General features: G+C 40.8%; 2 protein-coding genes across 5 annotated transcripts; one reads left to right on the forward strand and one right to left on the reverse strand.

Moving 5' to 3' along the window:
• Positions 1 to 1215: 1215 nt before the first annotated feature.
• Positions 1216 to 5893, reverse strand: LOC127353963 (synaptic vesicle glycoprotein 2A-like). The gene is made up of 4 exons (XM_051383611.1): positions 5757 to 5893; positions 4151 to 4282; positions 2400 to 2489; positions 1216 to 1746 (listed from the first exon to the last, which is right to left on the reverse strand). Exons 2-4 carry the CDS (start codon positions 4178 to 4180, stop codon positions 1585 to 1587), a joined length of 282 nt encoding a protein of 93 aa, XP_051239571.1. The 5' UTR covers positions 4181 to 4282; positions 5757 to 5893; the 3' UTR covers positions 1216 to 1584.
• Positions 5894 to 10728: 4835 nt separating this feature from the next.
• phrf1 (PHD and ring finger domains 1) lies at positions 10729 to 25136 on the forward strand. Of its 4 annotated transcripts, none has more exons than XM_051383537.1 (20): positions 10746 to 10840; positions 11362 to 11464; positions 11581 to 11727; positions 11889 to 12005; positions 12224 to 12420; positions 12566 to 12649; positions 12763 to 12896; positions 14756 to 14847; positions 15138 to 15316; positions 15639 to 15765; positions 16226 to 16341; positions 16480 to 16673; positions 17117 to 17239; positions 17517 to 17671; positions 18359 to 20189; positions 20332 to 21641; positions 22117 to 22193; positions 22685 to 22831; positions 22976 to 23104; positions 23266 to 25136. In XM_051383537.1, the coding sequence occupies exons 3-20, from the start codon at positions 11640 to 11642 to the stop codon at positions 23428 to 23430; spliced, it is 5265 nt and encodes a 1754-aa protein (XP_051239497.1). In that variant the 5' UTR covers positions 10746 to 10840; positions 11362 to 11464; positions 11581 to 11639; the 3' UTR covers positions 23431 to 25136. The 4 variants fall into 4 exon arrangements, with proteins under 4 accessions (XP_051239499.1, XP_051239497.1, XP_051239500.1 ...); XM_051383540.1 differs by having other exon boundaries at positions 15138 to 15301; XM_051383538.1 differs by having other exon boundaries at positions 10749 to 10840; positions 11427 to 11464.
• Positions 25137 to 25199: the final 63 nt, after the last annotated feature.

Raw genomic sequence — 25199 nt, forward strand, 5'->3', positions numbered from 1 at the left:
GAGTAGTCGGATGCGGACGATCCAGCTCCAGAGCCCTTATGCGGAGGTGCATAATCTGTGGACTTGGTTTCGAGATCCAACTCTTTCATGCGGAGGGCCAGCTTCAGATCCTCCGTATCTACTCCAGTCTGTAGTAGAGCTACCGGATCCATGCTATAGGCCTGGGTGACAACCGGAGCCTCCGCCCTCGCACTCACCTGGCCGCCGAAGGCTTGTGTGGCTGTGGCAGCCTCCACTCCCACTTCCTCATCTAAAACCTCCGGTGCATGAACCCTCTCTGGCTTTGTCTGCCTAACTATGCCACTCTCCACCAGCTGTTCTGATAAACTGTGTTTAATCTCTGCTTTGCGTGCGTTCAAAGGAACAGAGATGTCAAAAAATTTAGCAACTAACCCTGATTGTGCTTTTGTGCATCTATCTAATTTTTCTAAAGTGGGATTTTGTGCAAATTCATCTATTTGAAAATCCATTTTACCTCCACACAGAAAAGAAAAAAAATCACCAACCAAACGTAAGATAGGACAAAATTTAGTGAGTTTTTTTTTTTTCTTTCATTTTTTTCTTACTAAGGAGCACAGGACAAAAAAATAAATTAATGAAGAACGGACGAGCCCCCAATTTATGTTATGCCCCAGGGGGAAGGAGCGCCACATAAACGTGTGATGAAAATGAACTAATAATCCTTCCCTGATTCCCAAACGAACAACTAACACAGTCTTAACAATCAAGTGATGTGATTTATTTACAAACAGGTGAAACAAAGTGCAACAAAAACAACCAACAATCTTCAGGGTGAACCAAGGCCAAAATAACAAACAAAACAGAGCTAACTTTCTTACACAAAAATCCTTACTAATCCCTACTTAATATAAAATAAAATACAGTTACTAAATCTAACTCCCTAACCTAAAGAAAAACGAAGAAAAAAGCAGTACAAAGGAAATGGCAGCTCACCCCTATGATACTCACTATATACACAACCATACGGAAATACAATCGAATACTATTTTAACAATTCACCAAGCAACACGCTATTTCAAACACAAACACTCTCTAAACCGAGGACAGAAGGATGCTGCTGCTGAGGGTTCTGTCGAAAAACTTCTGTGCGGTCCGGCGTTTTGAATCCGTGCCCACGGCATGGACCAGTCAGAGCTGACCTATGGGTTGCCGTCAAAGATTGTACATTCGACAAGCGGCACACTCCCGCAGAGAAACAGGGACAAAAAAACAACAACACACACCACAAACGAACACAATACTAATAATACGGCCAGGGCCGTAACAGCATAGAGTAAACAAACTGAGACATCTTCAGCAGCACAAGCTGTGAGACAAACACGTCCTGTCACTAAATACACACCGTCCACAAAGACAAAGAGAATTCGCAAATAAATAAAGCTTGAGCAGAGCAAAGTCTTGCAAATTTTGGTTTTCCTAATTCCCTTGATTGTAATATCTGTTTGTGATGCTTCAAATTTTCCTTACAATTAAACAAGAGTTAGATGAGAAGAAGACACCACTCTCATTCAGAATTCTAGTCCTGATCTGTCCTCAGTGTGGTTCAATGTACAGTTGATATTCCTAAATAAGAAACAGTGAAATAGAAGAACAAACTGCAGGGTTTATCACCTGATGGAAAAGTGTAGAGAGCTTTAGCTTTATCCTCCATTTCTGATGCCAGGCGGCACCGTCGCCCAGGTCCACCAGTTCATCCATTTGTTTCACGGTTTTGATGGTAGTCACCTGGAGACAACAGCACAACTGTTGATGATTGTTAATTGTGTTTCTTCATATCACTTGTTTCAAAACTTGTTTTTCATAATTTGTATTGATACCAACCCAATTTTGCACACAGGCTATTGAAACAATTAAAAGTGGCTTTGTGTGTGTGAAAGAATAAAACATGCTTTGATATGTATGTGATATCAACCATACAAAAAATATAATTAATTCATTATAGGATTTTCCATTGCTTCTTCGTCTGTAAACACTTGCTTTGAAATATTACAGATAATCAGTAAAATTAATGTTCTTTCTATATTAGTATTCCCCATTATTCTAATTAATGTATAAATGTCTGTAAATCTGTACAACAAAACAGCCACCAGTTATGCTACTTCATTTTACTCATTAATGCAGTAATAAGAGGTTATACAGTATTTATATCACCATATTTCACTAAACTATTAATATGAACTGTGGGGATTGAAGCATTAAGAGATTACAGTAGTTTAAAGAAAATCTGTTTTAACTTATTAATATGCAAATGTATGCATCCCAGAGCTCAAAACCTGCTGCACTGCACTAGCCTACAGACAGACACACAAGCGCTGTGTGAAGACATTTCTTCCTGCATACAGACAATAGTGACAATATGATTACTGGGTGTGACTTACAGAGAAGACCCTCTCTGGGTAGCCCTTCGCCCTCATGTTGGTGTCATGGACCTGCTTCAGAATCATCCATGCCTCGTCGTGTTTCCCATTCTGGAGGAGAAAAACAAAAAACTTAAACCCAAAGCAGGGAGGGTGAAAGGTTATCAACATGTGGTGAGTGAGTCACTCTCAATAATTCAACATGTCTTTACAGCTTGCTATAGTTTGTGAAGCCTCTGTTTTTTTTCTGGTTAGTGATGTGGTGTAAGACTGAGTTATGTTTTGATTCAATCATTAAGCAGCAACTTTGTAAGACGGCATGAAATGACTGCCAAACACCACAAACGTCTGACACACATTTGGAAGAATTAGATGTTGAAAATCAATATTCAACAGCCAATTAAGGAAAATGTTTTCAGGATATAAAAAGCTTTGCTTCTATTTTAATACAACACATTGATTTTATTCAGCAATTCGTGTTTCACATGCACACACTGGTGCAAATATGGGTTAAGTGCTTAAAGGAATAGTTTCACATTTTGGAAAATACACGTATTTGCTTTCTTATCAAGAGTTAGATGAGAAGATTGATACTGTACCACACAAATATGAATCTAGCAGTCAGTTGGCATAGTGTAGCACAAATAGGCTACTGGAAACAAGGGAAACAGTTCCTGGCTCTGTACAAAAGCCAGAAAATCTGCCTACCAGCACTTCTATATTTGACTAAGTAACATGTTATATCTAATTTGTTTAATAAAACAAGATATATTTATATATAGCTAGATTCTGTTACCTTTGGACTGAGCTGGTTCCCACTGTTTTTAGTCTTTATGCTAAGCTAAGCTAACCTGCTTGTGGCTGTAGCTTCCCTACATACAGAAGAGAGGTATCAGTCTTCTCAAACATTTACTCCTTTAAGGCTCAAAGACATGTCAGTGCAAATCTGTGCATACATTCTTATGCACAGTCAAATTACATTGTGAGACTTAAAGCAGTGATCTTGCAATAAAAACCTAGACTAAATTAAACGTATAATGCACTTTTATGTGGAAATGTTAAACAATGTACTATTTCATACAAATTTGCAGATTTTTTTTATCTGTATCTCTGCAACCAGCTGCTGATGTTAGTGAGTATCAAAGGAAGTGTGGGTGGGTGACAACAGGGGTCTTAAAACATCAAAGTTAAACGAAAAAATAAAAAACCATGCAGGAACATTTGGAAAAATACAACAGAAATAAGAGTTTCTGTTTGTACAAAGCAGTGAATACATGAATAAATTAAAATCTATCTTTGGTTTTGACAGCTAAAAGTGGCTTAGTAGCACATAAACAGACTGTGGGGGATATGGGGATGGTAATAATCTTAGACTGCAAAAATCACCACTGCACTAGATGTCATACTGTATACTAGCTGTGGAAGATTCCTTCATGAATTGAACATTTCAAAAACATTATCAATAAGAATCAAATTAAATCTTGTATATTATCTCTAACTTTTCAGTTCATTTTTTAGTGTGTCAGTATTCAAGATACACTGAATAAAAATAGCTTGTTTTGCCTGCTCCAGTATGTATATGTACATAATTATTTATTCAAAATATTCTGGAAAAGTGTGTAAGCAGCACTTTGTCTACAGCACAGCATCTTCCACTTGGCAAGTGCACGGATCCATTCTTTTTTCAAGGCTGTTTTTGCAGTCAAGAAGGCAACGTATTTTCAAATAATATTTCAACAAGGACTGAATGTGGCGAGAGCTGACCGGCTGACCCCCAGGTAGAAGCGGGGGCTCTCAGGCATGGTGGTGAGGGCAGAGATGGCCGCCACAGAGGGTAGGGCACACACCAACACAAAGACACGTCAGCTGTGGAACTGTGGCTGAGCCCATTTGGAAACTCCAGCCTAATTGAGGAGATAGAGAAAGGCGATGTCAGAGAGAACAAGAGCTAAGAGGCAGCTGCAAGACTCCTCTTTTGATGCCGTAATGCTCTGGTTTCATGCAGGGATTGAAAACTGCATTGCAGTGACTTTATCATATGTGCACCATTTTATTTAGCCAGGTTTCTCTCCTTTTGCCAATATGTTTTTATAGTATAACATACAGTACATTATGCAGGTCAAAAATCTAGAAAAGAGCCTTGACACAAATAGGAAGTTACTACAACAGAAGGAATATGTACTCCATTCAAAATATTCAGACTTTGTCGGAAGACTGTACAGATTTGGCTTTGTGTTGTCATTAAATATGATCACAGCTATGTTACAATGTGTCATCAGTCATGATGTACAGATGTTTCATGAGTTATGCAGGAAGTTAGAATTGTTAACAAATACATTTATAGACAATTGAAATGTCTTTATATCAGCTTTCACCTGCATTTTGAGTGGTATGAATCATTATTATGTGTTTATTTACTTCTTATAAATGCTAAATGGAGGGAGTTACTGGATCAACAATGAAACTAAGATGTCTTATAGCCCCAGACAAGACAGCTATAATGAAAATAATTGATTGCCTAGCCTTGAAACATCTACAGTAAACATACATGCTTTAGACCACAGACTCTCTCTAGATGAAGGCTCCGTAGCAGGATCATGTATGTAAAGAAGCTCATTACACAGCTGTTCTTTTCTTTGTGCTATACTATTTGTATAGCTGCTGAAAACATTCAGTCTGGTAACTCCTCTAAGCGAAGCAAGAGCTACAGTAAACTTGCAATTTTATACCACTAACACACACTGTTAGTAGAAAGGCTGAAACCACTGATCAAATAAGTTCTGATTATACCTAACCTAATTAAGATAACTGCTGTTGACTAAACAAGATGAAAATTAAGGTAATTCTTGTTTTGCAACCCATTAAAACACAGCTGAAAATCTCTGAACCCTGAGAGCCACTAATGTAGTTGTTCCATAGTGAAGCATCAAAAGGCAGTGGTGGAATAAGTATTGAATAGTATCTCTTCCTTATGTTATATATTATATTTATTACTATTTATTATGATTAGGGCCAATCAAAATAAGACTGGGTTGATTAACCTGTAAAATGCATTATATTTTAGAAGTTGATCACATTTTTTGAAATATTCATCTGTAACTTAAAAAGGTCTTGTAGATATGAATATTTCCATCTGAAATTTTAGTAAAGTGGAAGCATAAAATAGGATAATATGTAAAAGTACCTCAAAACTGTAATTAGAAAAAGTCTTAAGTAATTATAGTTAGATTCCACCCCTGTCCAATGCAAATGATCCCATTTTGTGGTGAAAAATAAAATGGTTAAGTAACAGGCTGTTTAGCTGGTTGACTAACACATTAAGTACATATTGTCTGACACAATGATTTCCTGACTGAGTGATCTGTTTGTTTTTCTCACCATAGTGTGGGATGATGGCCCAGGCCATGGCGGAGGCGTAGATCCCACCGATCATCCAGAACATGCAGAGCCAGCTCAGATGCTCTCCTTGTTTCTCCTGGGCCAGAAACTCAGAGTAATAGGAAAACACAATGGGGATGGAGCCGCCAATACTGTGGAGTAAAGAAGGAGGCAGGAATGTACTAGCATCCTCAGCCGTCCAATCTTGTTGAACGGATGGAGATGTGGTGGCGATTAATCAGACATTAATGTTGCAGAAGGCCCTTTTGCAACTGTAACTATAATCCTTTCAAGTGAAGGCTTTAAATGTGAAACACCTGCAAGAAAGTTTAGTTACCAACATCATGAAAGCAACAAAGTAGAGAGGATGAGAATGAATGAAAGAGGATGTGGGGAGATGCTTACCTCCTATCTTTTACCAAGGCAACATTTCCTTTATTGTGAACAGACACTTAGTGAAAGTAACGCTGTGCTGTTGTTTCATGGTAATGTTTTTCTTAATAATGAATGTTTATTCAAAATGCAAGTATGTATGGCATTAATAATAAACAATGCAAATCACGATTTATTAACGATTAGAATTTTTATTTATAGATTTATGTATAAAATAGATTTATATATACATTTTTATTTATTATTATATTATTATTATAGATTATATTTATATTATTTATATAGATTATACACTGGAGGATTATTAAGATGTGTCCAAACTTTACGTTTCCTGTCTATGTAGTGCCAAGTTCTCTCGCTCTCTCACGTCTCCCTCCCACCTGTGTAGTGATGGGTCAGTCGCGAACGATCGGCTCTGAGTCGGCTCTTTGAAGTGAACGACGGGAGCCGGCTCTTGATTGGGAGCCATATCCAGATTTATCCCCCATTTTTTTCTGTTAAAGCCAAGATGTGTGGCAGCGTCTGTGTATGTACACTGAGCAGGAGGGGGGAGGCAGGGGTTACAGACACACAGCCACAGTGAGCACACAAACAGGTGAGAGGGAGACGGAAGAGAGCGAGAGAACTTGGGGAAAAAAGAAACGGCGAAAAAATCTGGATCCCCGGCTCCCGTCGTTCACTTCAAAGAGCTGGCTCTTAGAGCCGGATCGTTTGCTACCGACCCATCACTACTTCCTGATCCAGCGGTCAACAGTGCATAAATACCCACCACAAGTAATCACATGAAGACGGGGGGGGAGTTGAGTTAGCTGGTTGGGTTTAGATAGGCGTTGTGGCTATCTGGTCCTTTGGCGTGCCTAAAAGTTTGGTGTTGGCCTTGTTTGTTGTGCTTTTGTAATGTCTCAAGTTGAAGCATTTATTGCCAACCCATCTCAAGAGTCCCTGGATAAATGCAGAAAAGAGCAGTTGCTCAAGATTGCTGCACATTATTCAGTGGAGGTCGAAGGTGACAAACGTCTCAAAGAGAAGCGGCTATAAAAGCTAAGCTAATTGACGATGGTATAATGTCTGAGGCTAAGGGGGATTTTTCTCCAAATCCTCCTGCTGTGTCTTTTCAGACTCATGGATTCACTTTTGAGCAACAAAAAGAGATTCTGATGTTGCAGTTGGACCATGACAAAATTAAAACAAGAACTAGAGGTTAAAAAAACATCTTGAAATGCCGAGAATCCGTCAGATATCCGAAAAAGCTCAAATAGATTTGGAGGGATATCGTTTGTCTCTGGTGAGGGATGGCCTATTGTCCAGCGAGGCTGTGAGCAGGCAGCTGCCCAGGTCTTCTGATCGGTTTGACATCAGTAACTTGCGCTTGTTACCACGATTTAATGACCCAGACCCTTTTTTCTTCCTTTTTGAACGCGTAGCTAAGGCTAGGAATTGGCTTGATGCAGACTGTGTGCCCTCATGCTTCAGAGTGTATGATCAGGAAAGACGCAGGAGGCATATTCATCTTTGACTGTGGAGGATATAGCTCTAGTTATGACAAAATAAAAGCAGCCCTACTTAAGGCTTATGCACTTGTGCCGGAAGCATGTCGTCAGCGTTTTAGGTCCTGGGAGAAGAAAAATGGTCAAACATACGCAGAGTTTGCCAGAGACTTGTCACCTCATTATAAGCGGTGGTTAACTGCGCTTGAAGTCACTACTTTTGATGAGTTGTGTGATTTGATGATGTTGGAGCAGTTTATAAAATAGTCGTCTTCCAGAATGCATTGCAACATACATAACATAATGGAAAACGACTACAGCTGCTGAGGCTGCTGTTTCAGCTGATGAGTACGTGTTGCTCCATAAGGGCAGTTTCAGAGACCACTCTGTGGCTCGTGATGTTGGTGCGCGAGGACACTGTTTTGAGGCCGTTCCGTTTGACGTGACGCGTTCAAATAGAATTGGCCATTTCAAATCTGAACTTAAAGCAAGTGATCATTTTGACAATGGGAATATCTGTAACGATTGGAAGGCAGATTGTGCTGTATTAAAGGCTATAACCAGGGGAGTGGAAGCTAATGTGAGACCTGTTGCATTTCTTCGTCCTGTGTAGTTACACCACGTGGACACTGGAGGATTAGCCTCAGTGCCACCATATTACTAAAAGTCAGTAGGACGTAGTGATGGATGGTCAAAAGCAGTTTGCCGGCTAGAAATGATTATTCATTATTTTAAAAGAATATATGGAAAAAAATATATATATATATGTATATAGCCTATATATATCAGATTGGCATACTGTACCCACACAAGCCGTCCATACAAGTGTTGGGGAACAGCCGGTCCAGTAGCGGGTCCTCTGCTGGCTCCATCGTGCCATTGTCGCTTGAATTGTGGAAAAACCAGCAGCAATTCTTTCTTGGAGTGGGTGAATAACAGCAACAATACCTGCTTGGAGTGGGTGAATAACAGCAGTAATACTTGCTTGGAGTGGGTGAATAACAGCAGCAATACTTGCTTGGAGTGGGTGAATAACAGCAGCAATACTTGCTTGGAGTGGGTGAATAACAGCAGCAATACTTGCTTGGAGTGGGTGAATAACAGCAGCAATACTTGCTTGGGCCATAGTCAAAAAAGTTGAAATTGTTGCTCGAGCCATGGACAACAAAGCCACCACTCTTGTTTGAGCAATGGCAAAGTACCCCATTTCTCTGAGCCTGGCGATTACTGCTAAAATGTGTGCTCTGGTCATGGAATAAGCAGCTGCCAAATAAAATGCTGAATTTCAATCTGACTCTGTGCCAGCAGGCTGTGATGTCTCTGGGTCAAGTACTGGGTTTGAGATATCAGGGCACAGATTGAGAGAGAGAGAGGAGATGGCTGAACTTTCTCACCGCCAGAATGACTCCTGTGAATTAAAGAGCGATTGCATGAAGAGCTGCTATTCTGCTCTTCCTCTCCCTCCTTTAAGTGTGTCTGTGCCACTGGTGCTAGGTTTACCTCTACAGGTGAGTCGTGTAGCACCGGTTCAGGGTTAACGCTGGGTGAACTGGGGGGAATGCGCTCCAATCCAGTTCTAATGAGGCGACCAGCAGTTGTGACGAAGGAATTTGTAGCGTTTCCATTCACGCTGATGCCATATAATAAAGTAGGTAATAAAATAATAAATTAATAGATAAATAAGCATAAATAAGTAGCACTGGTCCGATCTAAAGTAGGTCGGTTTGGGGAAATACCAAAAGAATGCAGCGTTGTGTTCAAAATCCACCAGTCATATATCGTTATACAGAAGATTATATAGGCTGTAGTTATGTATTCTTTATTGTAAGGAATATTGTATTTAGGCTGTGCGGTTATATCCACAGTGGTGGAACTAGACTTTTATGCGGGGGGGTGGCCAGAGGGTGGTCAAGGTTTTATGAGGGGGGCCATATACTAGGCCCAATAAAGGAAAATCCTGGGATACCGCAGGTTGGATTCAAACCTAGGTCACTGCAGCAACTCCATACATGGGTCACCAGCTCTACCGACTGAGCTAACCTGGCACTGACACTGATATTTCCTAATAACTGTTGAGTTAAACTCAGAAAAAAGAGCTCTATGACGGACGGAAAGTGGCTGGAGGAAATGGACCTAAGTTTCACTTTCAGTTTCTGGTGCAGCAATTAAACCGGTGCGCCATCATTCATGAGGAAATCAAAAACACCCGTGGGAAAAGTCGGTGTCTGGGCAAAACAAAGAGAAGACTGCACATCATGGACACTAGGCGCAAACTCAGCTCAATGATCAAATAAAGACGCCATTGGTATGAGAATTAATCCAATCCAATCCAACTTTATTTGTTAAGCACTTTAAAAAGTTGACCAAAGTGCTGTACAGGAGAATCTGCAGCCTCGCCATCTCCTCCTCAGCTCCTCCGGTATGGAGGGTCTCTCTCCAGTCAGGATGCTCGGGTACCTCAGGGCGATCATCTGGTCGCGGATGTAAACAATGCGACTCGCCGTCGCCATGGAGACCCGTGCAAACAAAAAATAAAAAGTGCTCAAAAACGCCAAAAAAGTATTTAGGCGACATGAACAAAGTAATAAGAAAGTAAGAAAACAGTTAAAAATAGCAAAAAACACACTGAAACTACAACAATGGTAGGAGCTGCCATGACAGGCTGCCGTTGTCGCCGGCGCCATTCCATGGAAGTAAGGAAGTATGAATTAATTAATTAATTAATTAATTAATTAATGACTTGCCTGGCTAGTTTCATGTTGGGAGCTGCCCGGGCTGCTGATATCTGGGCTGGGGTCTGTCTGTGCCTGATTTGGTTTTTTTTTAGCAAAAAAGTTGGAAATATCTCCCTTCCTCTTCATTGTTATCTGTTTATTCTTTATTCCTCTCTGTTTGCGTTTAGAAATCTTGTTGTTTTCGATGTGAAGTGCAGTGACCTGTTCATCAACTGGGGTGGCACCCAGGGTGTCCAATCAGGTTCCAGGGGTGGCCAGTGCTACCCCGGCCACCCCTCTAGCTCCGCCCCTGTTACATCCCCGTGCATATACGGGTGTGTCTACGACTCGTCTCAAATAAATGGTTACTGTCTCTTTAAGAGTCCTCCGAACGCACTCGGCCTTTTCCGTCTGTAAGCAGCCGGTGGTGTCACTCAACAACAACCGTGGAGACTTCAAATCACTCTCACATACCTACCTTTACTTTAGGGTACGTTTTGAAAAATTACCATTAAAATTTGACGCATTCGGATGTTTTAGGTATGAGGGTTCAATTGGGAATTAGTGGATAATTCCTCCACACACTGTTTCTGAGTGTAGGGTCCGAAAGGAGCTTGCTACTCGTTCGCTAAATTTAGCTTTTCTGGGGCTAGCTAACACGCTTTGCAGAAGCTAATGTTACTAACTTAGCTACCGTCATTTGTTCAGTAACAGCGTTAAAGGCTAGTCCCATAGTGTCGTATCTCTTATGCTTATATCTACATATACTCTGCATGTGTGTTTTTACATGAGGCATAAAAGAAGCACTCTTGTTTGGTGCACAGTTTTCTTCTTTGTTTACAAATGTAGCGTTAGCATAGTCTGCAGACTGCTATTGGCTTGCTAGCCAGTGTTACCTGTTCAGTCAGTATAAAAGTACGTAACCAAACTGTGTCCATTAAAAGCGCTGTTTCATAGTTTCAAATGTCACTCGCGGGTAGTAAGAAGAGCTTGTGTGTCTGTTCACTGTAGGTATTACTACATCTAGTAGTAGACTGAGAGCACATGTTTGAAGATCATTTTACCTTTCTGCTCAGACAGGAAAAACTTGCCCTTTTCACCTGCCCTTTAAAGAGTGAGTAGATTGCCTTAGGTGTTAGCCGTACACATAATTCTTGATTCAATCCAGTTGTTGAAATATCCATTGTATATTATTTAAACACTGTCTGCGACTGTGTTCTATCTTTTAAGGATTGTTTTAGAGAAAAGCTGACAGGGAAATTGTTCCTCTGTTCTTCTGATGGTCAGCCATGGATGAAGATGACAGCCAAGATGAGCTGATCAACCGCAATACATCCCAGAGCAAAGGGAAAAGGGCTGCGTTGTGGGCCATCTCAGGTAGTTTGTTATGCATCATTCAGCGCTGATGAACAAATGCGTAAACTCTTTCAGCAAATTGCATCCACTTCCATAAGACTATAGTGTCAAACAATACACAGAAGCTTTTAAGACCTCGTGCATTTTCTGTGTATTTTATTATATATTTTTTTACTTCCTAGATGACTCGGATGATGTTGAAGAGGAGTCTGAGGAGGGAGAATCTGACAGTGGTGAGGAAGAAGAGGAGGGTCACCTAGATGGAGAGGAGGAGGAGGAGGAGGAGGAAGAAGAGGATGGTAGGAGTGACTGAATATGCAATTTATATTGTTGTCAAATATGTTGATGGTGTTGGTGGCAGCCTACTTTTTTTCATTAAATTACAAAATACACTATATTTTTTACTTGCTCTCATAAAACCTACACAATATTTGATTTTATTTACTTGTAGAGTTGAAAGAGGAAAAATAAGCATCTGTGATACATTACACAATAGATTTCTACCTACTTTTATTAGATGAGGAAGAAGAGGAAGATGTTAAGGCTGAGGATGGAGCTTTTGGGGGAACATCTGCTGACCTTGCGGGGATGAGCTCGGATGATGACACAGACAGGTGTCCCATCTGCCTTAACTCATTTAACAGCCAGCCTGTTGCAACACCAGAGAGCTGTGAGCACTATTTCTGTCTCGACTGCATCCTTGAATGGACCAAGGTGGGTCTAACTTAATGTTGTATGAGTGCAAGGAGTAAGCACTTTGTTAGATAGCACCTTTATATACTTTTATCATCAGTATGTGCTCAACGTGATTTGAGGAAGAGGAAGCTGAATGGTTGTGGCTATGTTCTACCCTATACAGAATGCAAACTCGTGTCCTGTAGACCGCATTGCCTTCAACAGCATATACCTAAGAAAATGTTATGGAGGCAAAGTGAAGAAAATGGTGAGTGCATTCAGTGTTTGGTAGCATAATTCCTGGTACATTTATTACTCTACATGCATTAATGTTGTGTGGGCTTATTGCTTGTGTGTTATTTTTGTGACCGCTTCATTTAGATCACAGTTCAAAAGCCTTTGAAAGAAGGTCAAGAGGAAAGAGTAGATTTGGACCTGGAGCAGACCAGCTGTGAGGTCTGTGGAGGCAGTGACCGTGAGGACCGCCTCTTGCTCTGCGATGGCTGTGATGCTGGGTGAGCTAGACATTACTGCACTAAATAACCCTTTGTTCTTGTGTTAGAAAGTCAGTTGTTGCCTTTTTTTCAGTCAAACCTGTCAGAATCAGAATTACTTTATTGATCCCTGTGGGGACATTTGTTTGTTACAGTTGTTCTACCCACACAGTGTTAAACAATATAAATTATACGTACAGTGGGTACGGAAAGTATTCAGACCCCTTTCAATTTTTCACTTTGTTTCTTTGCAGCCATTTGCTAAAATCAAAAAAGTTCATTTTATTTCTCATTAATGTACACTCAGCACCCCATCTTGACAGAAAAAAAACAAATGTAGAAATTTTTGCAAATTTATTAAAAAAGAAAAACAAATACCACATGGTCATAAGTATTCAGACTCTTTGCTCAGTATTGAGTAGAAGCACCCTTTTGAGCTAGTACAGCCATGAGTCTTCTTGGGAATGATGCAACAAGTTTTTCACACCTGGATTTGGGGATCCTCTGCCATTCTTCCTTGCAGATCCTCTCCAGTTCTGTCAGGTTGGATGGTGAACGTTGGTGGACAGCCATTTTCAGATCTCTCCAGAGATGCTCAATTGGGTTTAGGTCAGGGCTCTGGCTGGGCCAGTCAAGAATGTTCAGAGTTGTTCGGAAGCCACTCCTTTGTTATTTTAGCTGTGTGCTTAGGGTTATTGTCTTGTTAGAAGGTGAACCTTCGGCCCAGTCTGAGGTCCTGAGCACTCTGGAAGAGGTTTTCTTCCAGGATATCTCTGTACTTGGCCGCATTCATCTTTCCTTCAATTGCAACCAGTCGTCCTGTCCCTGCAGCTGAAAAACATCCCCATAGCCTGATGCTGCCACCACCATGTTTCACTGTTGGGATTGTATTGGGCAGGTGATGAGAAGTGCCTGGTTTTCTCCACACATACCGCTTAGAATTAACGCCAAAAAGTTCAATCTTGGTCTCATCAGACCAGATAATCTTATTTCTCATAGTCTGGGAGTCCTTCATGTGTTTTTTGGCAAACTCTATGCGGGCTTTCATATGTCTTGCACTAAGGAGAGGCTTCCGTCGGGCCACTCTGCCATAAAGCCCCGACTGGTGGAGGGCTGCAGTGATAGACTTTGTGGAACTTTCTCCCATCTCCCTACTGCATCTCTGGAGCTCAGCCACAGTGATCTTTGGGTTCTTCTTTACCTCTCTCACCAAGGCTCTTCTCCCACGATTGCTCAGTTTGGCTGGACGGCCAGGTCTAGGAAGAGTTCTGGTCGTCCCAAACTTCTTCCATTTAAGGATTATGGAGGCCACTGTGCTCTTAGGAACCTTGAGTGCTGCAGAAATTCTTTTGTAACCTTGGCCAGATCTGTGCCTTGCCACAATTCTGTCTCTGAGCTCCTTGGGCAGTTCCTTCGACCTCATGATTCTCATTTGCTCTGACATGCACTGTGAGCTTTAAGGTCTTACATAGACAGGTGTGTGCCTTTCGTAATCAAGTCCTATCAGTTTAATTAAACACAGCTGGACTCCAATGAAGGAGCAGAACCATCTCAAGGAGGATCAGAAGAAATGGACAGCATGTGAGTTAAATATGAGTGTCACAGCAAAGGGTCTGAGTACTTATGACCATGTGATATTTCAGTTTTTCTTTTTTAATAAATTTGCAAAAATTTCTACATTTCTGTTTTTTTCTGTCAAGATGGGGTGCTGAGTGTACATTAATGAGAAATAAAATGAACTTTTTTGATTTTAGCAAATGGCTGCAGTGAAACAAAGAGTGAAAAATTGAAAGGGGTCTGAATACTTTCCGTACCCACTGTATATTACAATAACAGTAATATCATGAGAGAAATTTGTTAAGCCTTTTTTTGTTCCATAGGTATCACATGGAGTGTCTCACGCCACCTCTTGACTCTGTTCCTGTAGAGGAATGGTTCTGCCCCGAGTGTGTAGCCAACAACCGTCACTCAAGTAAGCCTTTAAGTTATTAGACTTTTTTTTAAATTCATTCTCAAACAATACTTTGGATTTGGTGGTCCTTTGCAGACAGGGAGAAAACTGAATCGGAATATTCCATCTTGTACTATACAGTATAGTTCAGGGTTTTTTGAAAATGTTGCCATGGTAACGTTTTGTGTGTTTGTTTTGAATTCATCATATTTATAGAATTGTTTTTTTATGAATGTCACTTTCGCCCATTTTAAGTTTTTCAACTTTTTACCAATTTTTTCAAGTCGAACATTTACATTGTCTTGACTCAGGGGGTTCAGCTGAAGAAGTTAGTGACACAGAGAGCCTACCTTCTACTGCCCATCCTGCTACCAGTCGCTCCCAGTCCCACGCTGCCGGTCCCACCAGAGCTATCGCCCGGACTCAGCAGAGTGAGAGGGTTCGAGCTAATGTCAACCGTCATCGCATCACACAGGCACGCACATCACAGGTTTGGCATGAGGCGTGATGCTTCTGTTTTGGCTTATCTTCTAACTTCCATAGCATATGCACAAGGCTGGATCTTTCAGAAATGTCTTGAAAGTTTGTTGTTCTGCAGGTTTACTGATAACATTTAGAACTCACTGTGATGTGTATTTGGCTAATGTACTTTAGTGCTGTTGATGGTGGCATGTGTTTTTGACATTTACCAATTTGATAAGCAATTTAATTGCTTGTGTTAAGGAGCAGTGCATGTATTTGGGTGTTGTGTTCAGACGTCAGTGGTTTTTGAAAACATACCAGTGGAGTAATACAACCTTTTTTCCTGTTAGTTGGCTCCTACGTATCTAATACAGTCCACTTGGCTGGATGAAACAATTAATGCTGTAGTGGCTGGGCTCAACACGTCTGTGTATATACGAGACTTCACACCTCGTGTCCCATCTAGCCACAGGCGCAGTAAGTAAATACACAACAAATTTCAGATTTTACAACCACATACACATGAACAAAGGTAGTGGAAGGATAAGAATCAGAATCAGACATACTTTAATAATCCCAGGGGGAAATTACTTTCGTTACATACTCCATATGAGATAGACATACATATATGAAGAATATATATTGTATAATTTAAAGTCACACTTTCTAATGTGCAAAAATGGCAAGTGTAAAGTGGTCGCAGGCTTCCTCTTCACCAGAGGCACATAGCAGGATGTTGGGTTTGCAGAGGGAGGGATGTACGACAACGATGATGACGTGCGGGATTTCTCTCGGTAGATGATATGGACGGAGTCCAACGGCCAGCAGTTCAGCATCAGGGCCACAGAGCTGTTCGCTCTTGGTACAATCCCAAGAGAGAGCTATGAAATAGTAATGTGTTTATGATGAGGGATAACTTTTATGATTGATTGAACAGAAAAGCGCAGAAAGGTAAAAAGGAGGAAGACATCTTCTGCTCTGGGTAAAATGGCAAGTACAGGAGTCAGGAGGAGGAAACGGAAAATGAGGAGGACTAAATCCAAAAAAAAAGCGGTGAGTGTGTGATCAAGATCAGTCTTGATTTAAGTGATTTGCTTTTAACTGGTTCACTAGAAAAATTTCACATTGAATGGGAGCAATAGTTCATTATTTTCTCTCTAGACAAACTCTATACCTATGTTTTCCCATTAGATGTTTAAAAAGGCAGCCACTCCTCGACGCCGTATTGCTAATAATCTGGGAATTGTAAAGGACAAGAAGAGCTCTTCACTTCCTACAGTATACCGACCATCAGAGCACACGCTAAGTGGCATGCGTGCTGACATAGGTGCTGCATCCCTGTCTATCTATGGAGATCCATTTGACCTGGATCCATTTACTGAACGGTAAGAAGATTTACTTAACTCACATTGTTGGGCTGGCGTGAATACCATTTTACTGGCTTTATATATGCATTCATTCAATCATTCATTTATCATTCAAGTTTCTGATATGATAAAATATGTAGGGAATGTATAGAGATGGTTACTAGTGCCACTTGCATACTGGTCTAGTGCTCCTGACTCGTTGATAACTTATCATATATTTTAAACAGCTTCTTTGAAAAGCTTTTCTCTTATCATCTGAAAGTGTAAAATGCTCCCAAGCTGTTATCTTTGCTGTTTGGCTGTGCGATGCAAATAGTTTTTTCTGATGAAATAGTGAATGCCAACTTACAATTACAAATCCATTTATGTGTGTTTTACTGTGGTTATGTATTTGTGTGAAGCTGAGCATATACAGTGTTAATTAATAAGCAAATTGTGCCTTACAATATTGATTTGACTAGTGAGGAGGAAGAACAGCAGGCACACGTTACATCACTGTTGGAGGCCAAGAGACGAGGGATCTCTCGCTCTGCCCTTCGCTCTCACCAGCCTGTGGCTCGACCATTCACTGCAAGCCTTTCCAGGTAACATCCCCTTTTTGCCATGATGTGTAGGGTTGATTATCCAAAACAGGTTCTGATTTGGATCGTGTCATTGTTTTTAACTAAACTGATGAGCCAATTAAATGATTAAACAATCATTCCACACAAACTAATTTGCATCACGTTACACATGATTTTTGCTTATATGTAATAACTCATAGTTTTCTCAGTCTCTGTGATTAACATGGTGTCTAACTTGATTAATATTTATGGTATTACCTATGGTTGATCTAATAAATGGTTTGCTTTGCTATACCAGGAGGGGTATGGATGTCCCCCAATCAGGGGGTGTTGTGGAGGCAGCTCCTGTACCTGACCTACTGGGCAGCATCTTATCAGGACAGAGCATGCTCTTGATGGACAGCTCTGATGTCGTTATTAATCGAGATGGTTCCCTTAAAGCTACAAAGCCAAGTAAGTGTGTGTGGCGCATTCTACATTTCAGATAAACACAAAGTGTAAACAGTGAAATTTAATTAAATGTATTGTAGCTGTTTGATGAGAAATGTTAGCCACTTGGTGGTTGGGAGAGGCAGATAGGACTAGACAATTTATTATGCAAATAATTGATGCTATTTAATTAGGGCTATTTGCATGAAGTGTAGCTGTTGAATATCCAAAAACTTAAAATAAATTGAACCTGACTGCTTCATATGAAATGCATGTCCAGTTGGTGAATATCAAACTTTAAAGTGGCAGTGAGTTTTTCATTCTCAGATGATTGTGACTGACTGAACCTGTCACCCTTTCTTGTTTTTCTGGTTTTCCCAACACTGTGGTGTTTTATTGCGAGCAGTGTACAATGTATGTATGTAATCTAGGTCTCTCATAATAATGACTTTTTTTGCATTCCAATTACAATGAATGTTTTTCTCTAAAACTCATTGCTCTTTGAAAGGGTGTACTTACGCTTATCATTATATCAGGGTTAGGAAATTGTCTTAAAATGATGAAATATTGTTTATCGCAATTATTTCTGGGATAATATATTGTCCAACAAAAGTAGTTATCGTGACAGGCCTAGAGCAGAGCGAAGCAAAATAACTGAATTATTCCACTTTTTATGTGTGGTTTACCATTTGCGATTTTTTTGTGTTACAGTAATGCCATCTGCAATAAAGCCAGGTTGCAGCAACAGTAGTAGCTCAGGAGATGCTAGCAGCCAGATCAACCAAGTGATGTCACCCAACGAAGGAGACAGTTTTCTGTCTTCTCACTCCAATGGAGATCTACCAGGATCCTCCCATAGCTGCACGAACAGACCTTTCTCCGTGACCTCCTCAGCCAGCCACATCCAACCATCTCCCCATTCAGATTTACCAACCCGAGGTCATCCGAGTTTGCAGCCTTCTCGTCCAATCAGACACTCCCATCCTCCTGGTCATCGGGGAACCAATGGAATAAGAACCCCCAGCCCCACCTCATCCATCCACCCCACAATGGACTCCAGCTCCAAGAGCAAGGGAATAGCCCCATCACATTCCCAATCTAAAAAAGCACCTACAAAGCCCATGTGGGTAGATGTGTCCGTGCTTCCTAGGATACCAAAAATAAAAAGGGAGAGCAGCGGTATCACAACTGATGGCAATAGCAGTAGTAGTAATGGTTACGGCATGCTAGAAACAGGCATGAACAGCTTTGCTGGGGACAAGGGAAAGCAGCAAAGTGTAGACCAGAATAAGGGCAGGTCTGACGGTCATGCCCAGAGACAGAGGCCTGATGGAGCAGGCACGTCATCTGCCTTCTCCAACTCATTCTCCTCCTCTTCCTCTTCCACTGGCTCCCCTGCCAGCCAATCACGTTATTCCTCATCTTCTTCAACTTCATCTTCATCAGCAGTGAGCTTTCGCATTAACTCCAGTGGGAATGCCTGGCATTCAAGGCAGCTAAGTGGTGCGTCATCCTCTGCCAGTGGAGGCAGCATGCTGGAACCCTGGAGAGACAAAGAAGATGAAGCAAGAAAGAGACAGCTCCACAGGGATAAACAGATGCTCTTGGCATCACGTACACTGGTCAATAAGGAACAAGAAAGTAATAATATCTATGATCCCTTTAATCCCACTCTCTCAGACTCAAACAGCTCAGAAGATGAAACTGAGAGCTCAAGTCTGGATGATAGCTCCCGACATGCCACACGTGAGGTGAAGGCCCCTAGTTTAGGAAATAAGGAGTGTTTAGTGCAAAGCAAGCAGGACTTGGTTCGTGTGAAAACTGAATCACAGGAGATTGAGATTTCAGAAGAAGAACCAAGGAGAGCCAGTGCTCAGGAAACCTTATTACAGGAGACCAGATCTTCAGAGGTATATGTAAAGGTTGAAAAAGAATCAAGACTAGTAGACACTAAGGCTGACAAACGAACAGCATTGCTTGACACTAAAGTTAAGAAAGAGCCAGGGTTAGATGATGGAGGGGAAGCTAAAAGGTTTGGTGACAGAGTAAAAAGTTGGAATTCAGAGACAGCAGACACCATACCACTGGATCGTTTAAAGACTGAGAGAGAGACTCTAGAAGAGGAGAGTGTTGGAACTCCCAACAGTGCTCCCCCTAACTATAAGAATGATTCATCATCCTCCAGCTCTGCTCCCACCAAGAAGAAACAAAAGGCTGAAACTAAATCGGAAACTAAATTGTCTAGTTCCAAGTCCCCATCTAGAGATTTGGGCCATAAGAAGAAAACCTTTCAAGCTCCGAAAGACCGACGCTCTAGCACTCCAGAGAAAGACAGAGGCAAGAGGGAAGATCATCACGCCTCAGGCCAGGAAGGCCGGCAGAAAGAGAAGAAGGACAGAGAAAGCAGTTGCAGGCGATCAAGGTCCAGAGAGAGGAGGAGGGCACGCTCCACCTCAGAAAGCTCTCAGTCCAACTCCCCTGATAGGACTCGCAGAAAGATACGGCTGACCCGAACACGATCCAAAGACAGGAGGCGATCAAGGTAAACATAATGTAATATTTTGTCCAATATTCCAACTACTAGTATTGGCTATTAAGTAATCAACTGTTTGACATTAGGACCTTTATTGAAGATGAAACGGTTTTCTTTAGTTATGAGGTTTTTGTGTCATTTTTGATTTTAGGTCTGGTTCCAGCACTAGTAGCAGGGAGCGTTCACGGAGGAAGAAACAAAAACAAAGCAAGGAGAGAAATGATGGCAGAGAAAGGGACTGTGAAAGAAGACGGGTATCAAAGGACAAGAGACGTGGTCGGTCTCGCTCGAAATCACGTTCCAGGTCCACATCGAGATCGAAGAACCGTAAACGTGGTCGGTCTTGCTCAAAATCACGGTCCAGGTCCAGATCTAGGGAAAGGAGGACAGACCACGCACGACCGCAACAATCGTCTCTCCCCTCCAAAGACAAGGTAGAGTCCCGATCAAAAGACAAGAGGAGACACAGGTCAAGATCCAGCTCAAAAGAGAGAAAGAAAGATGGGTCATCATCCAAGGCTTCACAGAAAACTTCAGGGTCCTGTGTTTCATCCTCTAAAGATGACACAAAACTGTTACAGGCCAAGAAAAAAGAGAAGGATATCACTCGAAGCTCCATCAAAGAAAAAGTTGCTACAGTTAACGAACAGGAGACTCCCTCCTGTACCTCTGCCTCTAAAGTTCAAAAACAAGACAAAGACCTCAGAGCAGACACCCAGGCCACAACAGCAGAAGTAGCAAAAGAGACAAAGGTTGGAAAAGAAATTAAGAAAGAAAAACAACCATGTCTTGATATATTTGAAGATTCACCTATTACTAAACCAATAAAGAAAGAAGAGACTGACATCCTTGCTTTGACGGTAGTCCAAGGTAAAGATGCAGAGGGAAACAAAGACCCTATAAAGACAAAGATGATCAAGTCTGAGACTTGTGAAATGATCAAGTCTGAGACTTGTGAAATGATCAAGTCTGAGACTTGTGAAATGATCAAGTCTGAGACTTGTGGAATGATCAAGTCAGAGACTTGTGAAATCCCCATAATTAAATCCGAGCCAGGTTCCCCAGAAATATGCCACTTGCCCTCTGTCACCTCGTTTTCTACACAGAACACACCTGTTACAACAGACAGCCTCCAGGATAAAGTCTCTCAGTCTCACCCAGTGTTTACAGCCTCCACCGAACAACCAAACACTGCTACCTTGACTGTCCTTGTCAAGCAGGAAGTACAACTACCCTCAGACTCTGATGATGACTTCAGTGTTGATGTGATGCTCGACAACCTGGACTACGTGAAGTCTGAGCGCACAGAGGGAAGCGCTGTGTCTGTCAAACAAGAGAAGGAAGTAGAGCAGGGAAAGAATGACTCGACAGTAATGGGAGTGAAATCTAAGACTCAAGTGAAGAGGGTTACCTGGAATATACAGGAGCCTGAGGGGCCTCAACCAGAGAAATCTGCAAGCAGTAAGTGTTGCTACTAGATTGCGCCACACCAGTTTTTGTTGGCTGCGAAATGTACTTGCCACTGGATGTCACACTAGAGGACCTGCATCTCAGAGCAAGACAATGGAACAGAAATGAAATAAAAATCATCAAAACCCAAGATACTGGGACAGTTTTAAAATAAATCTATCAAAACCATCTTTGTTAGTATTTCCATGGTCTTTCCAACAATCAACAACGTCGGTTTGGTCGAAATATATCCTTAATTGACAGAGTTAGATACAAAACTATTTAAAAAAAAAGGAAAATTCATAAGTAAGATATAAAAAGGGATTCTAGATTTTCACACACAATCACCAGTTCTTTTGTGTTTCTTACATGCATGTGTAACATTTGAGTAACTCTATCTTGATATTTTGCCATGTAGGCAGATACCAAAAATGTATTTTGTTTATGGCTCTCAGCTGAATATTTTTTTGCATTATCTCCTGAACAGAGCTGGCTTTGTATAAATTGAGACTGAAGCAGGAAGGAGCTCGCAGACCCTCATCGACAGGCCAGACGTCCAGTCAGGTAGGACAGAGTCATGTGTCACTGCAGAGTTAACCTAATATTTCTAGTATGATATACTTTTAGACGTATTTACACAAGGACAAGATTTCACTATACATTATACTTGGAAACGATTGTATATGTGACAATAAAGTTGATTCTATTCTGTTTAATGCGATTGAAAGACCAGAAGGTGGCAGTGTTTATCTAAAATCAAATTTAGGCAGAGTCACGTGACAGAAACTACAACTGATTCCAGAGCCTTTTCAGGCTAAACGAAACTAAAAGCCATAACTTGGAAATCAAAACTATAGTTTATACATAATGCAATCACTTATTCCAAACGTCCACGTCCTTGTCACTATATCATCTTTAGACATAGACATGTAATATGTAAGTCTATATAAGATACAGAACAGCGCAAAATTACTGAATGATCTTTAAATATATCCACCTGTAATGTTTAAGACTTAGTTTAATCTTTAACTTTTAATCTCCCTTCACTTTCACAGGACATCCCTGGTACTGTCAGTGACCCCACCAAGAAGGGTGCTGTGCCGCTCAGTAGCTCCTCTAGATCTGATAGTGTACATCCTGAGAGCTTATCAACCACTGCACAAGGAGAGGCAGACGAAGGGGATTTGTCAAGAAAAGACACGGTGAGTCTGGCTTTTGGATGTTTAAGCTTTGAACTGAATATCTCACGTAGTCTCATGTCATCTTTGGTTAGGGGTTAACCCTAACCGCCACGTATTTGTGGAAACTATATTATGACATTTATGATGTTTAATTCCTGCCAACAGTACCTGAAGAAGCTGCACATGCAGGAGAGAGCTATAGAGGAGGTGAAGCTAGCTATCAAGCCCTTCTACCAGAAGAGAGACATCAACAAGGATGAATACAAAGAGATTCTACGCAAAGCTGTCCAGAAGGTGGGTCAAAAAGTTTGCCCAGATACTGAAAGGTTTTGTCATTGACCAAAAACTTGGAGCCCTAATATCTTTTGAATTATAAACTCAGGCCTTTCTCAATTTTCAGTTCTCAGTTTTTTCTCAGAATTTATATGTAGTTATCTTGTGTTTATGGTCATCAGGTGTGCCACAGCAAGAGCGGGGAGATCAACCCAGTGAAGGTTGGCAATCTAGTCAAGGCATACGTGGACAAATACAAACATGCTAGGAAACACAAGAAAGAGGAGGACTCAGGGAAGGCACAGGAGGTTCAGACTGAGGCCATGACAACATCTGACAGTCCCTGAGGAGGCGTAAACTACAGGCAAGGACAGACTCTCCCACTGGAAACACTTCATATATTGTATTACAGTATGTTGTACTGTTTGTCCTACCACTGGGTGTGATCTCAAACTCTTTGACATAAACGATTAATTAAGATTTGCTCACAGCTTCAAGATGGAACTTTTTGTCTAATGTTGGGCTGTCTATCTTAACAGAATTTTTTTTTGTTGATCGCTTGAACAACACCTATTGGTATCTTGTGCTTGGACCGTCACTGCCAAGAACCAGTGTTTTTGTGTAGTACAGCTCAGAAACTTAATAGGAGACCTTGAGGTTGTGCCTTAAAGAGGCAAATCTCAAAAGACCTTCCATGGAGTGATAAATCAGGTAGCTTTCTCCACAGGCATATCACTGGGAGGATGCAGCGTGGGCTTTGAGTTTTCTACTGTTTTTTTTTGTTTGTGGGATGGAGGGGGTATTTAAAAGCTCATTTTGTTGGTTAAGAAGTGTCATAAACGTATGCATATTAAAGACTTTTGTCACATTAAGGAAAGACACTGTTATGCAAATTTTGTAGAAAATTTATCAGTAGAGTAATCAAACAATTTTAGATTTGGTTGTAAATAATATAGATTTGATATATCTACTTATATGTTTCTTTCATCTGTGTTGCCTGTTATGAATGACATAAATGGTTCTAGTTTGTAGAGTTGACTGGTTTTTGTGTTTTCTGTCTTCCACATCTCTAATATCCAAGTGTGTCTAAGGAGCTCTATGTAGTCCAGCATACTAAGGGTGAATTTTAGCTCAGTGGTTTGAACTGAATAATGGAGTCACTCTTGTCAGATAACAGCCGTACTTGTTTTGTTATGTTCTCAGCGTTATCCTTTTTTTCAACCCACGTTTGAAATGTAGAAAACCAGGGAACATTTTGTTTTTGTGCCAAATGAGTAAAAATAATGATAATAAAAGAGAAATGTACCATTTCCTTGAATAAGTGAGATTTAATTTGTTTTGGGGCATTCTGTTTTTAAACAAAGGAGACTATGACACCACAATGTAGTAGGGAGTGTAGATTTTATTTTGGAGTGAAAAGGATTATAGCACTGATTTCATTGTCACTGTCCAACCTGATGCTCTCATACTGTCCACAAGCATTTTAACTAAAGTTTTTTTTAAAAATTGTGTTTCATGTTTATTTATAAGTATTAAGCTCATTTTATTACCATGATTTCATGGTTATGTGAGATCAATTTGTAGTCCACATACTGGAAAAGTAATGGAACATCTCAGAAGTCAGCATTTCCAAGGTAGGTATGAAAGCCTTTAATTGGGAACATTAACAGAATCCTTTCAGTGTTAACCTTGAGATGTCTGCGGTATTTAGGCCTCATTATGATTGCTTTATCGTTGTGTCTTTAGCCCAAATCTTACTCTGCATTGATTTCTTACACAGAAATGTTAGAAACTCAGCTTATTCATTGTGCTGTCTATAGTAGTTTTGTTTGTTTGCCTACTGTAAAGACCGAGTAAGCAGGTGGTTGGACTTGCCTTGTACTTTGTTGTCACGTTCAATTTGGCTTTATAAAGCCAAGGTTTAGGAGTGGAAGAATCTCAAGAACAGGTGCTCATGTTTGTCTGAATGTATTTTACTTTTTTCTGCATTTACTTGATCAAACAGGCCAGGTGTTTCTGAGAGGGAACAGTAATAAATCACTGATATGATGAATAGGGTTTTGTCTCAATTTAATTCAGTACTTGCTCACATTTTGTCCTGTTGTCATATTTCAGT

The sequence above is a fragment of the Dicentrarchus labrax genome, unplaced genomic scaffold (assembly GCF_905237075.1).
Source record: "Dicentrarchus labrax unplaced genomic scaffold, dlabrax2021, whole genome shotgun sequence".
Classification (NCBI taxonomy): domain Eukaryota; kingdom Metazoa; phylum Chordata; class Actinopteri; family Moronidae; genus Dicentrarchus; species Dicentrarchus labrax.

What these genes read in the sequence shown, in the direction of transcription:
- LOC127353963 (XM_051383611.1), bottom strand. Translation starts at nt 4,180, where the DNA reads ATGCCTGAGAGCCCCCGCTTCTACCTGGGG. An exon ending in GCCCCCGCTTCTACCTGGGG is followed by an intron (nt 2,490 to 4,150) that starts GTCAGCCGGTCA and finishes TTTCTCCTCCAG; the next exon opens with AATGGGAAACACGACGAGGC. An exon ending in ACCCAGAGAGGGTCTTCTCT is followed by an intron (nt 1,747 to 2,399) that starts GTAAGTCACACC and finishes TGTTGTCTCCAG; the next exon opens with GTGACTACCATCAAAACCGT.
- phrf1 (XM_051383539.1), top strand. Translation starts at nt 11,640, where the DNA reads ATGGATGAAGATGACAGCCAAGATGAGCTGATCAACCGCAATACATCC. An exon ending in AGCCAACAACCGTCACTCAA is followed by an intron (nt 14,848 to 15,137) that starts GTAAGCCTTTAA and finishes GTCTTGACTCAG; the next exon opens with GGGGTTCAGCTGAAGAAGTT. An exon ending in ACCAGAGAAATCTGCAAGCA is followed by an intron (nt 21,642 to 22,116) that starts GTAAGTGTTGCT and finishes TCTCCTGAACAG; the next exon opens with AGCTGGCTTTGTATAAATTG.